This window comes from Camelus bactrianus, chromosome 5 (genome assembly GCF_048773025.1).
Source record: "Camelus bactrianus isolate YW-2024 breed Bactrian camel chromosome 5, ASM4877302v1, whole genome shotgun sequence".
Lineage (NCBI taxonomy): Eukaryota > Metazoa > Chordata > Mammalia > Artiodactyla > Camelidae > Camelus > Camelus bactrianus.
In genome coordinates this window covers 45,638,129-45,656,122 of record NC_133543.1, presented here as the reverse complement: position 1 = coordinate 45,656,122, position 17,994 = coordinate 45,638,129, and the positions used below count along the sequence as shown (strand labels likewise).

Sequence of the window (17,994 nt, the reverse complement as noted above, 5' to 3'; positions counted from 1 at the left end):
AGACATTGTGACCAGTACATTATGTCAATAATGTCTCTTGTAAAATATACCAGGCATGATACATTTTAGCTGTATGTACTTGATAATGGGTGTAATCTTTGAAAATCTACCTCGTAAAGATGTTGGATATGAACTGTACTTAATAGATAATATTGTGTTTGAAATGTAGTAGGCACTAAACCAATATTAGTAACCAATCTCCATAGATCAATTTTGGGGTGGGGGGAAATTCTCAAAAGGAGTACTGTCTATTCCAGCTGAACTAGCCCATTTGAATGTACTTTATTTTTCTTCACTTTTTGTTACTTAATTCAGTTTTATTTGATAAGTTAAAATGCATGTTTCTACTCATAATCATTTTAAAAATCCACAATATCCTCAGGATATATTAAAAGAATTCGCCATCTTACTTTTAAACTTAATTAACTTTTGGTATACTTTTTATTGAAGCATAACCCATGTACTGAAAAGTACCAATTCCTAAGTGTACAGATGGTTGAACTTTCCTAAACTGAACACACCTGTATAAACAAAATCCAGATCATTGCCACAACCCCCAACACCTCCCACTCTCCCCTCCAGTCACTCACCCCTCTAGGAGAACTGCTGTCATGACTTCTAACACCAAAAAGGGGTTTGACTGATCTTGAACTTTATGTAAATGAAATCCTATAGTATGCACTCTTCTGTGTCTGGCTTTTTTCAAAACTCTGCCTTTTAACTCTTTATTTTGGTAGAAATTATACTATAACCAATTCTTCTAAAAAAGGAATGTTTCTTAAATGAGATTACAGGCTTTCTAAATAATTGGGGCATTACTTTAATGTATGTTTTTAAGGTTACTATTATCAATCAAAGTGTATATATTATTCATTAATTTTAATTTGTCAGACTTTTAAAATGAAATTCCAGCAGGGATACATGGTGTTGGTGTGGCTTGAGGGTGGAGGGCAGAGGTGAAAGAGAAGCTGACTAAAAAGTCCATGTACAAAGACATGATCAGAGATGAGCTTGTTACTTTGTCTAGATAGATTCTGAATCAAATTTATTACAACACAGAAATTATTTTAACAAATACTGTTACTCATTTAACAATATAAACATGTAAGAATAAGTGTATAATTTACTTTTAGGACCCATTTAAAGATAAACTTCTAGAAATAATGACAAACATTCAAGCATTTTGCCAAATTTGTCCAATGTCAGATTTTGGAACTCAACCCTATGAACAATGGCTCATTCAAATGGAAAAAAAAGGTAATTTGGGTTTTGACCTAACAATTTATCCCACATTTATGCCAGGATTCCAGATGGTGTATCACGTAATCCCAAGCAAACTGAAAGCAAATGGAATAGCAAATGGAATTTCTGTGTTCTAAGTAGGACAAGGATAAACACGTTCTCATTCCTTACTAAGGAAAGAGGCACCAATTCGTCTGTTTTCTCTTTATCTCCAGTCTTTCACTTATTGTATATTTAAAATATTAAGATAAATATTAACTTCTCTATCTCCAAACAGAAACTCAATTAATATGTTTGTCATGCCATTCTTCTGAGTCAGCATGAATCAAGTGCATGTTCTCGCTGACACAGAACACGAGTAGCAAGTCGAGGAGTCAGAAAACTTGCTTTCTTATAGTGCTCATGGCACATTTTGATCCTTGATTTGCTCGTTTCAGAAACAAGGTGAAGCCTATTTTCAAGTCACCATTATAAACATATTCAAGTCCACAGCACAGTTTGGTGGGCCAGGGGGTGGTGTTCTATCATCACTTCACTGTACACAATATATTCTTTCATAGCTGCAAGAGAAGGAAATCGCAAAGATCGTGTTTGTGCAGAACATTTGAGAAAGTACAATGAGGCCCTACAAATTAATGATACAATTCGAATGATTGATGCCTACAATCACCTTGAAGCTTTCTACAGTGATGAGAAAGAAAAGAAGTTTGCAGTCCTAGAAGATGACAGTGATGAGAGTAGTGACGGTGGTGATGAAGATGAGGATGATGAAAAGAAACCTTTGAAACTGGATGATACAGATCGATTTCTCATGACTTTATTTTGGGGTAAGAATCAGTGTAACATTTTTGCATGGTCTCATGCATTCACCACCTCTTTGGGATGAGCCCACTCCTTCTCAAGAGTGCTCCAAAAGACCCTCTTAAAATAGTCGTTCATTTTGAAAGAAGTCCCATTCATATTGGGGCTATTTCTAATTGATGTGATCAGACTAGTCATAAGCTGTATGATCACAATCATTCTTTTTTAAAACTAGCCTGATTATTAGATATGGCACAAGATTAACTGTAGTTGAATATCTTAGTACATCATTATATAAAATCTTCCAGTGTAATTATTCACGCATTTTACTAATTTAAGTGAATTATTTCTTAAAGAAAACAAGAAAATGTTGAAAAAGCTGGCTGAAAACCCAGACCATGAAAATGAAAAGCTGACCAAGTTAAGAAACACCATAATGGAACAATATACAAGGACTGAGGAATCAGCACGAGGAATAATTTTCACCAAAACACGACAGAGTGCATATGCCCTTTCCCAGTGGATTACTGAGAATGAAAAATTTGCAGAAGTAGGAGTCAAAGCCCACTATCTGATTGGAGCTGGACACAGCAGCGAGTTCAAGCCCATGACACAGGTGTGAAAATTATTTTGGAATTTTTTTCTTACGCTGTTCTTTCTTTTCCCAAAAGGGATAGTTGTAGTCTTTTTTTCATCAGTCCTTTCACCAACCCACAGATAATTTTATGGAAAGAAACACTTGTTCTTGAAAGAAAATATGAGTTTAATAGCAATCTAATCTGTGGTATTTAATAGGCTAAGCATTGTTCTAGAAGTCATTTTGTTTCACATACTTGAAGGAACTTTCTAAATTGAATTTCCTTTGCAAAAATGATTGACATTTAAGCTAAATAACAAAATGGGAAAATGATTGCAATATAACATCAAGTGGAAAAATAAAATTCCCACAGAAATGTGTGCTTATAATCAGAACTATGTAAAATATGTTTGCATAGTATGAGATCTGTAAGGGAGCTTGGGAAAATTAAGACATTTGATGTGTTAGAGATCTGGGACCATGAGAGGTTTTCTTTTGCTTTAAAGATTTTGTTTTGTTTTGTTTTCAATTCATTGTACTACTTATATGCACAGTAAAAACAAACAAACAAACAAAAAACCTTGGGAGAGAAGAAAAGCATTCATAGACGTTAAAAGCATGGGTGAAACAAGGACGGTTTAGGGTAAAATGTTCTTCTGAAGTCACATTGACCTTGAGTCTTGCTGGACAAGAGAACACTTTAATTCTCTTATGGGCTTCATCATTTAGTCCAATGGAGCAAATTAAATCTGTTTTAATGTTTGCTGAAAAGACATAGTTCTTGAAATTGCCTACCATGACTCTCGATACATTCTGTACATGTTCTCACATTACAGTTGCCTCTAAAATTTATGCCAGAGAAAGCACTGTTTTCCTTGGGGAAGGAGTTTGCTTTCTTCTTTATGATGAGAGTCAGTATACTTAACATGTTTCCCTTTTTGCCCTGGCTTCCTGGAAACTCACAGGCAAAACTGAAGTTCATTCTCTCAGCCTCTGTGTCAATCCTTATAAGTAATACGTCTGTACTCTTTCACTTCTAGTCCTGTTTTTTAGTTTCTATTATATTAGCCTTAGTGTTATGACTTTGCTTTTATGTGGCCTCAACTCCTCTTTGAAAAGAGGTGGAGTAAAAATGGAAAGTAGACATTCAAGCTACTTTTTGCTCCTTATCCATTTCAGACCTGGTGGCTGCATGCCAAAATATAGAACACACCCCCTTGGTCACTCCCCACATCCTCATCACCTTAGGCACTGAGTTGAACTTACCCATTGGGAGAGGAGCTAGGCATCGACTTGATGTGATTTGAGGGTCTGACACTGTGTCTGAAGTTCTCGTAATTAAAGTTACTCCTTTGAAATAAGGCACAGCATCTGCTAGAATCCAAGGACTGGTAGGTCTTTATCAGTGGGCCTGAGCACAAGAAGCAGAAATTATCCGAGAATATGAGGAAGGGAGCTTTCTGCAGAATTCTGCAGCAGATAGGTGTCAAATAAAGACACATGATGAAACATCTGGCTCTGAAAAGAAAGGGAAGGAGTCAGGAGAACACACAGCCTGTCTGACTGACGTGTGCATCTCTGTTTAATGTATGGGGGCAAAAGATAGTGTGAATATGCAGCTAAGGCCTCTGGACCAACAGCTTTTTAAGAACCGTTACGAAGAACTACGCTGGCTTCGCCAGACGCTAACGCGTCCCTCCTATGCAAGGGCCAAAGTATGTGTTTAATTTCTTTACCTGTATTAACTTTCAGAATTCAGATTTTTTCCCATGTAGATATAGCTGTCTCAATTATGTTTTTAATAACCTGTTATTTCATTTGTATTTTATTATCCCTTTGAACAGATAATATATTTGCCTCTTTCAAAATCATTAAGTTCAGGGCTCCCCATTGTCCTCCAGCCTTCCAACTCTCCTCCCTGGAGGCAGCCAATGTTTTCAGTTTCTTCTAGGATTATTTCATATGTTTGTTTGTTTTTTTTCTCAAATGACTCTTAAAGTGACCAAATGCAGTATACAGTGTATGTTTTCTCTGCAACTCAAAATTCGACTATCTTTAAAAGTGTCACTACATCTTATTCTCTGACTATTAAAAGATTCTGAAGTCAACACAGTGAAAAGCAAACCCCACTTCAGTTTCTCATCACCGTTTCCTCTTGTCAGCTGAGAGCACCACCTCCTTTCTTCCTCGCAAGTCACCCATCAGTTTATTTCGCTGGCATAAATGATGACCTTCCCACCTCCAGACTGATGGATGGAAATATTTTTGTTATTGGGTGGTAATCCCAGATTGGAAATCAAATGTTGTCTCCCCATCATGTGTTTGTTCAGTGCCAAAAACAGATGGTAGCAAATCCGTGTATGATCTAATCCTTGGATTTACACTGACCAGTTGCAATTTAATATTTCTTTTCCTAATTAGAAGATTTTGATGTGTTTTGCATTACATTTAATTTATTAAAATGTTTCTCCAGAATGAACAAAAAGAAGTCATTAGTAAATTCCGCACGGGGAAAATAAATCTGCTTATCGCTACCACGGTGGCAGAGGAAGGTCTGGATATTAAAGAGTGTAACATCGTTATCCGTTATGGTCTCGTCACTAATGAAATAGCCATGGTCCAGGTACATTCAAATACCTCAACTATGTCAATTTTTGATCTTATGTTCTTGTTTTGTTTTCTTTTAGTAAAACAGCACACATAGCTTTAAAATATGTTTTCCTACTAAAAGAGAAATCAGTATGTATGCAAATATTGAATCATTATGTTGCACACCTGAAACTATTAGTGTTTTATATCAAATATACTTTAATTTAAAAAAAAAAGAGAAATCTTGAAGAGCCATGTAGTACTGCCTTTATATTGTTGTTTAATTCATCTGACAACCAGATACTTGTTGTATTTTTAAACAACTCTTCTTTGGTTGTTATTTCTGTGTCTTAAAACTTTTTAAGAGCATGACACATGGCCCATCTCTAAGAGTCAGAATAGGCGTCCTCATTCCTAGGACATCTTTGATGCCCCAGCTGGGCCCGGGATCTGAAGCGCAGTGTCGGGCAAACGCCTGACAGAGTAACACATTGAACCTCAGGGAGCCCTACTGTTTTAGCATTTTCCTTTATTACTCTTTCAACTTTTCCCTATGTTTGAAATTTTTTATAATTAAATGTTGAGGGAGGCCGACATATACATGCAAAAAAGAAAAAATTAGTGAAATGTCCCAGTTTTCATTCAGTTTCACTTTATTTCTTGCCCACACTATGTTAACAATATAATTGTTACCTTTTGTTGAGTATGTGTGAGAATTGTGCTGATGAATAGAGATAATATTATTCCTATAAAATTAGCTGTTTTTTTTTTAATACTTTAAATTGCATCCTTGAATGGAAAGCAAGTCATGGAAGACTTAAGATAACCAGACAGCCATCAAATTAAGTATTGTATTTTAGGAGTTGATGTGTTAGTCAGTGTCTTATTACTCAGAATGCATTTTTCATGGGGATAATATTAAGTTCGATAGTGAGGTTCCAGGGCAAGGCCATTACATTTTCTGTTATTCAAAATGTACGTAAATATTGTTACTTTAATTAAAAGATTATAGACATTTATCACCACGTTGAGCATGTTTTCATGGAAAAATGTGCTCAGCTTGAAGGTAGGGTGCCAGAACAGAGTGGCATGCTCCACAGCCCTGGTGTCAAGGTCAGAGGTGCCGCTTCTCCCCCATTCATCCCTTCTGTCAGGCACGGGGAGTGGGGCTCCCCCAGCCCAAATCACATGATTCCCAGGGTTTGCGAGGGGGTCCTTGGGGACAGAAAAGCTGGACAGGATGGTCTTGTGTAATTGAGGCCTTTAAGGGCTGCTGGGGATCCAGCCATCATCACTTTAGAATGTTGTTTCTGCACGAAGTGCATTTGGAATTTCAAATAGCCAATTTACAAAACGTGAATAATAACTGATTTTACTGAGAATGGAAGGTTCATTTAAGACTGAGACACTGAGCTATGAATGTCATTTGAGGACAAACATAGGTGAGTTCCCACGGCATAGCCCTTCATTCACTTGATTTCTTTATGTTCTCCAGGCCCGTGGTCGAGCCAGAGCTGACGAGAGCACCTACGTCCTGGTTGCCCAGAGCGGCTCAGGAGTTATTGAGCGTGAGATAGTTAATGATTTCCGAGAGAAAATGATGTATACAGCAATAGACCGTGTTCAAAATATGAAACAAGAGGAGTTTGCGCATAAGGTATTGTCCCGGGCCAACTCTGAACTTAGTTTTCACTTTACAGGGGCTGCGTGTGTTTGCCATTGATACCTCTGCAGCTAAGTCTCCAGACAGACATTGTGCTGGATTATAAATTCCAGTTTGATGGGGTATGCAAAGTCCAGATTCAGATGCAAAGACTCTAGATCCATGGTGGGCAGAAATTGTCAGGGAGCCATTCTATAACCTTTGATCATACAGATTTAGGCTGCCGTTGCTCCAGAAAGATGAGTGCAACTCACTCATCACTTATTCAACCCCACCTGGTAATTTTGGTTTGGTCTAATTTGATTGTACAGGCACAGTTTTTTGTGGTTTTTTTCATCCCAGAAATATTTGTGAAACACCTGCTGTGTGTCAGGCAGCATTCTAGAAATAGAGGACACACTGGCAAACCATGCAGATAGACCCCTGCTGCATGGAACTTATATTTTAGTATGTAATAGTGAGGTTTAAGGAAGAGAAACAAACAGAAATAAAGCAAGAAATACATCATATGGAGAGATGTGCTGGAGAATTAGAATAGGACAATGTGGAACAAGCCTCCAGGTGGGCCCTTCATGCTGGGTGTTTGGGAGAGGCCTCTTCAAGGGAGAGACGTTGAGGCTAGCCCTGAATGTTAAGAAAATACGTAATTTGTCATCTTGCTGCATCTCAGTTTACTAACATAGAGTCATTTGAGTTGTGAGAGGAATGCGGTGAAGGAAGAATGTATTTCTACAATATTTCAGGAAATCCCCCATACCACTGAATTAAAGACTGTAACTACTATAATAGCAAACAATCCATTTAGAAGAAAATTCACACCCTTGCATATGGGTGTGAATGTTAGTTTCTTAACATTGGAATTGGCTTTCCCCTAAATAGAGTTTCACGAAAGGGATGCTTTCAAATTGGTGTGCATTGCTATAACCAACTCCAAGGTTTCCTGGCCAGGTTTCTACACGAATTTATATTTTAAAACCCCTTTAAATATAAGGCAAACCAAACATTTTATGGTGTCAAATCAAACATTTGTGGCCATATAATACCGCTGGAAAGTTTTTGCTTTACATTTAAAGTCCTAAATGAATAAATCAAGTGGGATGATTTCAAGGACTGATGTTTCAAGACCAGTTGTTGTGTGTAAACTCTAGAACCATTTCTGGAGTTTATGCATCACATTTTCCCAGCTACTCTCTAGAGCAAGACACAGCCCCTTTGGGTTCCCTAGAATGAACTGCCTTTTTAGGTCTCCTTTGGTTAATTGACCTACCATCCTAGAACTACTCCAGGTAGGCAGACTCAGAGCAGGGATGGCCATGATGTGGGGTACATGCCACCACTGCTCTGTTCCAAGTCCCCAGCAGACTTTGCTATCAGCTCACAGCACTCCTTTCTTCTGATTTAAAAATCCTTCTCAAGACAATGTCCAGGCAACCACTAATGAACGATTCAGGCAACCACATGTAAGGTGAGGTCATTTTTCCATGTCATATACAGAGTTTATACATAACTAAAAGCTTCTTAAACCAAATCAGACTTCTAGGAGCAAGTTGAAGATATTAAACACTTTCCCTGGCATTGCCCCGACAACTCTTGCTGTGTTATTACGTTTTATTTGGACTTAGATTGATTATAGCTGTGGCTCCATGTATTTATTATGATTTCTTTTCTTTTTTTCCCCTCCCTAATTGTCTTATATTCTTTACTATTTTAGAGCTATTCTTTTAGTCTCTGATGTCCTGGTTACATATCCAAACACTGACCTTGGTTTTGTTTCTTTCTCTCACACTAATAGGTGTTTCTTAATAGCCTACATGTATGTGATCCTATCCCAGATCGCCTCTTAATCAGCTCACTGAGCCATAGATATCCTGCAAGAACAACCTTATTAAACTTTTAAGGAACAGAATACTTCAATCCATCATATTGTTATAATTTACATAGGAAATTAGTCTTTGTACTTGTCTGATTAAACCGTGCTGTAATCCAGCAGGTGCACTTGCAAGGTTTTCTTCTCTTTTCTGTGATAAATCTGGCTACCTCAAATCAAGGCTGAAACACAGAGGTGAGAGCCAAAGAAATGGGCCATTCAGCTCTGTTCATCAGCATGATGATTTTACTGAAAACTTCCCTTCGGTCTTAAGGAAAGCAATAGATTCCTCCGCAATTTAATATAAATTTGTTATCTCCAAGAGGTTTAGTTTGGAGGTAAATTATTTAAGACCTAGGTTTTTCTGCTACTGTGAAGTTGTGGAGGTCTGAGAACTGGCCAGTCCCTCTCTCAAGTTTTGTGTCTCATAAACGACCTGTATTGTCTCTGTTATGCAGTAAGTTTCTCCACTAGCCACATAATCCAGAATATAAAAATTTAAGGATTTATTCTTTCATATAACGAAGGTAGGCAATCTAGACCCATACAACAGCTCCATGATGTCGTGAGGAAGCCAAAACTCTTCTCTCCCTCTTCTCTGCCCTTTTATCATTTGGCTTCCATTCTGGAGATCAGGGCTTTTATAATTTAAACTGCCACATGTTCACACTAAGAAGAAAGGAGGAGGAAGATGGAAAAGGCGAAAGTGCAATGCCAGCTATCTGATACTTAAGGAACCTTTCTGGAAATTCCACTCAGTATCTTCTCATGGCTCAAAGGCCACTGGCTTGGAAATGCAGTCATCTAGCTAGCAGAGTTCTACCTAGAATAAAATTACAGTTCTGTTCCTAGGAAGAGTGGCTACTTGGTGGGAAACTAGTAGATTCTACCACAAATATAAAAAGAGGAGATGTACTAAGATAGCAAAGGGCCTGGAAATTATAATGTATGAAGAAAAATGGAAGAAACTGGGGGCTTATCACAGATAACAGACAACTAAGGGTGGCGAAGTAACAGTGTTTAGTTCTTTAAAGAGACTCCATGTGGAAGAAAGAGTAGACTTATTTTATGAGACAGAATTAAAACTAATGGAGGAAGAAGATAGAGGGAGAGTTTTTAAATTAAATATTGCCAAAGACTTTCTCACAATAGAACTTTTCTAAAATCAAATAGGCTGTGTTTTGAACAGCCGAAGATTCCTCATTTCCCTGATTACAGAAGATTCTATGCTAAATTATTTGGGGGCTGTTGCCTCATTATGTTTATTTCTAGACTGTGGGCTAAGGTATACTTTCACAACTGTCTAAGATCTCTGAATTCCAGGCACTTACTTCAGTGAAACTATATTTTTAAAAAAAGCATTGAATATTCTTTTCTTGATGCAGATTTTGGAATTACAGTTGCAAAGTATAATGGAAAAGAAAATGAAAATCAGGAGAAGTATTGCAAAGGAATTCAAAGACAGCCCATCCTTAATAAGTTTTCTCTGCAAGAACTGCAGTGTTCCAGCCTGCTCTGGAAAAGATATCCACGTAATTGAGAGGATGCACCATGTCAATATGACACCAGAGTTCAAGTAAGTCCAGGAAGACTCAATTTTAAGTTTCTTTATAAGGGAGGAAGCAGATTGTATTATGAATGTTCTTCCAAAATAGTATAAATGAGATTCATTATTTTTCAGAACTTCCCCTCCTTCGCCCCTAAATTACATCCCTATTTCAAGTGCCCATTTTTTAAATATATCACCTGGGGCGGGAAGAGAGACTTGTAAAACCCAAGGCCATTTTGATCCAAGGCACATCAGTTTGTGTCTGCTCGTATTTGTTCTCAAATTCTTGAACAGCTTAAGTCTGGTTAAAATAATCAGCCAACTTGAAAGAAGCCACAAAAGGCAACATACCCCTTGAGAGGTGTCTGTGAAAAGAGGGCCTCTGCCTGGTGACCTGGGTAGAAGGAGGGAGAGAAGGAACAGGGTGTGAGACAGCATGCACGGGGCTGAGCGGCGAGTCCAGCAGCCAAGGGCTGTGTTATTGTTCCTCTGCAAATTCTCAGGGGTGATTCTGACTCCTTGGTAATTTTAGGAAACTGTATATTGTGAGAGGAAACAAAGCACTGCAAAACAAGTTTGCCGACTATCAAATAAATGGCGAGATAATCTGCAAAGAATGTGGCCAAGTAAGTAAATTACTGTGGGTTTAATTTTACTTTGACCAAACGGAATTCTTAATTGAATGTGCATTAATTTTTTCCCTCATTCTCTCTTTTGTTTTCCAGACTTGGGGAACGATGATGGTGCACAAAGGCTTAGATTTGCCTTGTCTCAAAATAAAGAACTATGTAGTGGTTTTCAAAAATAATCTGGTAAAGAAACAATATAAAAAGTGGGTAGAATTACCGATCACATTTCCCGATCTCAACTATTCAGAATATTGTTTGTTTAGTGATGAAGACTGATGTTCAGTTCAAGATTCCTTTCAGATATTATCAACTTGACACTTAATATGATATTGATTACTATTTTCCTTATACCACAGAACTGAAGTGGGAATTAATAAAATCATTGCTTTACTCTGTGTTGAGCTGTATTTGGAAGAAGATAATATATTATGCTTTCAATTTCTGTCTTGTTGGTGGGCAGAGGGAAAGAAAAGCTACCAGTCATTCTCATCAGTTGGAGCGTTACAGTACTGGGGGAAGAATGCTGGAGTATAAATGAGGATCCAAGGCACCAATCTCAGTCCAGAATAAAATTAAGCAAATCAGTTCGTCTTTCTGAGCCAGTCTCCTTATTGGTGAAATGATTTTAGTGTTATCTGCCTTTGCTTTTACTAGTTTTCTATTGCTGCATAACAAATGACCACAAACTTAGTGGCTTCAAACAACACCCATTTATTATTGCACATGTTCTGCAGGTCATGGGTCCAGGCAGGTCCTCTGCACAGGGTCTGAGAGGACTGAAATCAAGGTGTCAGCCAGACAAGGTTCTCATTGGATACACTGTGGGGAGAATCACGTCCAAACTCTTCCAGGTTGTTGGCTGTCATTCCTTGCAGCTGAAGACTGGGATTTCCGTTCTCTTGCTCACTGTCTACTGGGGGTCACTCTGAGCTCCCAGGGTCACCCTCACCATGGCCTGTTCACGGGGCCTGTCACAGCTATTTCCTTCTTCAAGGCCAGCAGGAGACTCTCGCAAGTCTGCTAAGACAGAGTCTTAACTGTAATCACAGGAGTCTAAGTGTAACCCCATCATATTCACAGGTCCTGCCCCTCAAGGTTGGGGAATCTTCAGGGCATATCCACCTCGGGCAGAGAAAGCACTTCAAAAAATGAGAAGTGCCATCAAAGGCAAGGTATTATTAAGAAGCAGTCTCAGGTATGTTAAAACTTATTTCCACAGCTTTCAGCTCACAAACATAACACGATGCTCGAAAAGTACCTAATAACAAGAATGGAGGCTAAATCCAGACTGGTTATTACACCTACAAGATGACCTGTGTCAGTGATGTCCAGGGTTTACACAGGGTATAGCAAGTAGCAGATGCTGGATGTCATTGGAGAATAATAGATAATGTCTACCTCCACCACTCCCTAGTCCTAAGCAGAAGAGTAACCTCTCTGTGTCTGGGACATTTTCAGTATTTCTGAACTGTGTGTGATCATTTGGAGATGGACACAGGGCCCAGCACTACAGAACGTTCTCCCGGTAGACAAGCAGCCTCTTTTGGCATAGAAGGGCCACATGATCAAGACAGAGCATAAATGACATTTTAACCCACACTTGGCGGTCTCATATACGGTCTGCACCACAGAAGGTCACCTCCTATGACGAAGGAGAAACAAAATGTTGGAGGGAGTGAAAAGAAAATTCGTCTGTGGTTTTCAGATTAATTAAATTTAGCTTTGAATATTTTCTTGGTAAGACCTAAGCAAAGATGAATATCAACCAGCCAGAGCTCTTCAGAATGCAAGAGAACAAAGGAAAATTGTGGTTTTCTTAAAATTCTTTTTAAAACTCCAATTGACTCCATTTGAAGTATTTCTGTCTTCTAGAACATTTTGGAAATTATGCAAGAAGCCAACTGTATAAAATAGCTAAATGTACTACCATAACATATGTAGAGTATTTTTGAGATGTCAACAAATATCAGGTTTTTCATCTACATTTTCCAGTATTTTTTTCAATAAAGTATTATTTCTACTTCAGAGTTTTAAAATACATGTTTAAAGTAATATAAAACTAAATTTGAGATTGTACCTGAAAACTCAAACTATGATGCATGTATTTCATTCAAAACCAATTGTAAGCATTGTAACATTGTGATTGATTGTTACTGAACAGTTTAATAATCATAATATTTTAAGGTCATTTACAAAATATGCTCACGACATGTAGACATCAGATTAGAATGCCCAAGTTTTAGTTTGTACAAAACCTTCAAGTAGTTGGGTGACTGAGTGACCTCATCTCACAGGGCTTGAGTTTACTTTCCTGGAAAATGAGAGATGATACTAAATGACGTCAACGTTTCCTTACAGCTCTAGCATTCTCACAGTTAATGCTTCTGGTTCCCTACTGCTTCCATTTTGAGACCTTGTCTGGTGACTTGTGGTGAACAGCAGCCACATCACCAGCTGTGAGCTAAATAACCTGCCCTAGCAGATGACACATTTGAAGGTGGCTTGTATCTGAGAGGGCATTGCAGGGGTCTCACAGAACAGGCACACTGGAGTCGTGCATCTCAAGGCAGGTTTGAAAGTCCTGAAATTCCAGAACCACAAGAACTTCTAAGCCAACAGATCATCGGCCAACTTTGTGGATAAGAAATGTAAAGGCTTACTACTGAAAGTCTGAGACCATTTCAGATCATATGAAATTAAGATACAGTAATTTACAGTTTATAGAAACACAAAATGGATGAGAAATGGTTTTCCAAGGGACAATTAGTGCATGTCACAAGCAATCTTGAAAGTGAAAAATGTTATAAGAGAGGTGAGTATTTCTCTCCTTGCAGTTGGATAGTCTCTACATCAGCACGTTATACTTCAGGGAAGGAAGGCTTCTAGTGTTTTCAGCTCAGTTAAACATAAAGCCAAAGAGAATTTGGAGTTTCTCGTTGTCATTGTTGCTTTTCAGATGTAGGAGACCTAAACATACTTATGTGCCCGTGGAAAAGAACTATAGTAAGTGAGAAAATTAGCAATGTTCAGCCCCCAAGTAGATTGCTTATTGGGTTTTATTGATATTTTCTACAAAATATTCTTGCTACAAAGTTTTCTGGTCACTGTGATCCTCTCTGATATGTGCCTTTGCACATGGGGAGAAGACCTGCCACCTCTTCAGCAGACATCCTTTATGTTTTTCAAAGACAAACCCCATGTTTCAGTTTCCAGTATCTGACACAGTTTACGTTTTCAAAACTAGAATGGAGAGCACATTCAGGGAAAGTCATGTTCATGCACCATGAGCACAAAAGTGCTCATTTCCAGAATCTGGTAAACAATTACATGAGCCATAGCAATTAAGAAAAAAGAAAGAAAATTACTTTATTTTCCTTGAAGAGTTATGAAGTTAATTTGAAATGACTGTGAGCTTCTTTTGTCTTCTTCAGTTTGTGAATTTCTCCTTAATTAGTTATACTAGGTGTGCAATTTTATATCTTTGTTTTTCTGGCGAGAGCATGGAGTGAGACAGACTTGGGTTTTGTGACTTGAACAAGTCACTTAATCTCTCTGAGACTGTAGGAAATCAATAGTGACTTTGAGGGACTTTTAGGAGAATTTGGATATTGTGTGGAATATACCTGGTAGTTGGCACATAGTAGGCAATAATGTCTAGAATATATTAACAAGAGTTGCCAGACAAGCAGCAGCAGCAGCAGCAGAAGCACAGTTGTAGGTAAGGCGTAGCAATAGTACATTTTAGACCGATGGCTTGATTATAAATAGCATATGTACAGACTTGGAGCCCCCACGTTCAATGATTAGCCTAGAGCGCTGATCTCAAGAAGTAAGGAGTAGCTGTCAGGAAACCTGATTGCTATGAATATGCTCTCCAGTGTAGCGAGAGGACGGATTTAATGTCCAGATCTTCCATGTGTGCAACATAAAGGCAGGTATTAATATCAATATAAAGATCAGCACTTATTTATGAAGTGGCTACAGGACTTAAGCAGGTCTATCATGTAGACACAATTCTAATTAGAGTCTGTCTTCATCTCCAAGAAGAAAATAATAATGCTGTATAGAGCAGGCCAGCAGTTGTATGAAAAAAAGAAAGAGACAGAGATTCCGTTGTAACATGTCAACAGTAATTTTTGTCCGGCACGAATAGTAATTGTTTTTTATTTGTTTCTAAATCCCTAAACTTTTTTTTTCAGGTCATAGGTTATAAAGTAATAAATATATATGGAAAACATTCCAGACATTCTTTATAATTTTTAGATATTTTCCACACAGAGCATTACCAAATCCCTTTTTACAGGAAATAAATTATTTCATAAGCATCTTATCATCATAGGTGAGCCCTATTGGTTCATAAGTTTAAAATCCAAATTAAAGGCCATGTTCTAGGTGGGAAGAGGAACAGACTGTGTATAGGAAATAACAGTTAACCATGCAGTTGTTAGAATACATTTGAGCCACCATTTAAGTTGAATATATTTGATGAAATATATTATTCTTTACATACTATTTTCAAAACTGGACATTATTTTGACACTTATGAAAGAAATTTAACTGTTTAATTCAGTAATATATATGTAAAATAATAATGAACCAAAGATGAGCATTTTTTCCAGCTTAAATATTTCCTTCAAACCCTGCCCTCTGCTGCTCTTTATGCATGCTTGTATTTTATTGTGTACCCATAGGATGCATGGACTGTTGGAAGGTTAATTCTTGCCGTCTGAATCCCTTAATGGGCCTTGGAAATGATAATTCATTAAGCTGTAAGGATTTGTATAATACTACAATGACCAAAAACACCCATCAGTGTTATCTTGGACAGGGTTCCCATTTGAGTTCTTTCTCTAAAACATTGATGTTTCTTGTGTTTAATTAGAATAAACAGTTTTTTTCTACTGAAAGTCACAAACTTCATGGGGAAAGGTTAGTTAAGGCTCTCTATATTTTGAAATAAACAACTTAGTTCAGTGTTTTGTTTTTATCACTCATTTCTTTTGAGACAAAATGCAAAACTTAAAAGACTGCAAGAAACACGATTTGATGGACTCAGAAAGTTTTACAATGTTATGGTCAGTGTAACCCAAATAGAGCTGCTTCTGTTTGTAGCTTCTCTCAACATGGAGCTGTATTAAAAGAAACCCAACATTAATATCCAGACAAATTAAAAATTAATTTAAATATTTTTGGCATGCAGAAAAAGTCCAAATGGATATTGCATATTATAAAAATATTTTCAAATCTTTTAAATTCTGTGTTTCCCAAAGAACTATAATTATACATGAAAATTACTTCACCACCTCCTTTTCTCTTTTCAAAACTTCTCCAGTTTATTTCCCTAAATAATCCTGTATTACTTTTTATCTCCCCTACTCCTCCCCATCTCTTCCTTTAAATGTAAATCAATATGGTTTTACTGTGTTCATTTCTTTTCCTCTCTTCATTATCCTAGGCTTGATGGGTGCCTAAACCACAAATGGTTTTTTCACCTTGAAAGTGTGCATTTGGAAGTGGGAAATTTTTGTGAATATTCATATTAATATTTGTAGTCTCTGGAATGTCAGAAAATAACAGTGACAATTATCAATTTATTGCCTTTTATCTCCAAATTCAACCTTTTTAACTGCTCCCTAAAAATGCATCTGGGCCTTTTAAATGTTTTGCTCTGCCGGCTATCATGACATTAAAGTTTGCCTGTAGAGGGTGCTAAAGAGGTAGTGCAGAAGAAAGGGCTTGCTTGCTGGTTCTGATGTGCTTACTTGACAAGCTTCTGCAGTGTGGGAGGCCCTCCAGCATCCCATTCCTGCAGTACATGTGGCTCTCTCCAGCACCAGGGTCTTGCATGGCATCCAGCAGCACTCAGTGGCCAGCAACTGCAGAGTCTCAGGCGGTTTTGTGTAGAGCACCTCCAGTGAGACACCTCCCCAAGAGCAGATATCCCTGGTCCCTAGAGGGCACATTTCCAGCAAGCTCGAAAAGTAGACTTCTGGCAAGTTCCAGTGGTACCATGACAACTTCCTTGCTTTCGGTAACCTACACTTGCCCTCTCCAATAAGGTCTGAATCAGCTTTGAGGGCTCCATCTCAGCCACAAGGGAAGTGGCTGCTTCAGATGTCTGTTATTTGCATATATGTTAGTGTCCTTTTTACTTCTTACTAGCTAATCCTGTTACTCAGAACCCATAAAGTTAATCATTATTTACTTTAAGATTTACCTGTGCAAATTACTCTGTGGTTTCTCCCACCAGATTGGACTCAGATTCATACAATAATATCTAAAGAAATATGAGAATTAGTTCATAATAAGCTATAATTTTCAAACATCCAACTATGTTCTCTTAGATGTAAGTATTATATTTCACATAGGAAATGACTCAAATGCATCTGACCAATTCTCTAACCAAAAAATTTAGAAACAGGACAGAATGTATTTTATAAGTAGATAATTTCATTTTCTGAATCCAATTAACTAGTTTCATAATAGTATTAACTGAACCCAAAATTCCTGTCTTATGTGAAAGACCGTGGAATGGATCATTGAGAGGATGAAATGAGAAAATGTGTGTATAACAGATTCTTTAATACTTAAAACTCACAGAATAACTCTCAGAGAGAGAGAACTATCTTTGTTTTAGAACCCATCCCCCACAATGTTTGTGTTTATTTTTTAAGATGAAGTCTTCTTATAGTTCCATTGGTAATGAGTCAAAGAAATAGCTAAAATGTTTTGTGTAAGACAGGATCAGTTAGAGGAACTAAAGAGGAGGGGAGAAAACACTGTAGAGAGAGGAAATCCTAGAAGCAAAGCAAGAGGCTGCAGCCCAAGCAGAAATCACCAGTGGAAATTCTACCATCATTGTCCCGAAATACCAGTAAATCTGCTTCTTACACACTTGAGTCGGTGTTATTTGGCATCAGGCATTGGGGAGGTTTGGCAGGGAAATATGGAAACAATGAAGGGTGAACACCACACAAGGCAAAGTGGATACAGAGAAATTCCGGATAACAAATGCTGAGCACTTTTACAGTGACTGACACAAAGAAAGCATTCAATAAATACTAATTTCCTTTCCTG

The 17,994-nt window shown here is 37.7% G+C and overlaps 1 protein-coding gene across 1 annotated transcript in view; it reads left to right on the top strand.

Annotated features, from left to right (window-relative positions):
* The window catches only part of IFIH1 (interferon induced with helicase C domain 1), a 50,784-nt gene extending 39,472 nt beyond the window's left edge, over positions 1–11,312 (top strand). Inside the window, exons 9-16 of the mRNA XM_010971381.3 lie at positions 1,134–1,257; positions 1,803–2,069; positions 2,400–2,659; positions 5,094–5,243; positions 6,705–6,866; positions 10,125–10,315; positions 10,821–10,914; positions 11,014–11,312. Of these exons, the coding sequence (XP_010969683.2) occupies positions 1,134–1,257; positions 1,803–2,069; positions 2,400–2,659; positions 5,094–5,243; positions 6,705–6,866; positions 10,125–10,315; positions 10,821–10,914; positions 11,014–11,193 (1,428 nt within the window). The 3' untranslated portion in view covers positions 11,194–11,312. The remainder of the gene's footprint in view (positions 1–1,133; positions 1,258–1,802; positions 2,070–2,399; positions 2,660–5,093; positions 5,244–6,704; positions 6,867–10,124; positions 10,316–10,820; positions 10,915–11,013) is intronic.
* The last annotated feature ends 6,682 nt before the right edge of the window (positions 11,313–17,994 follow it).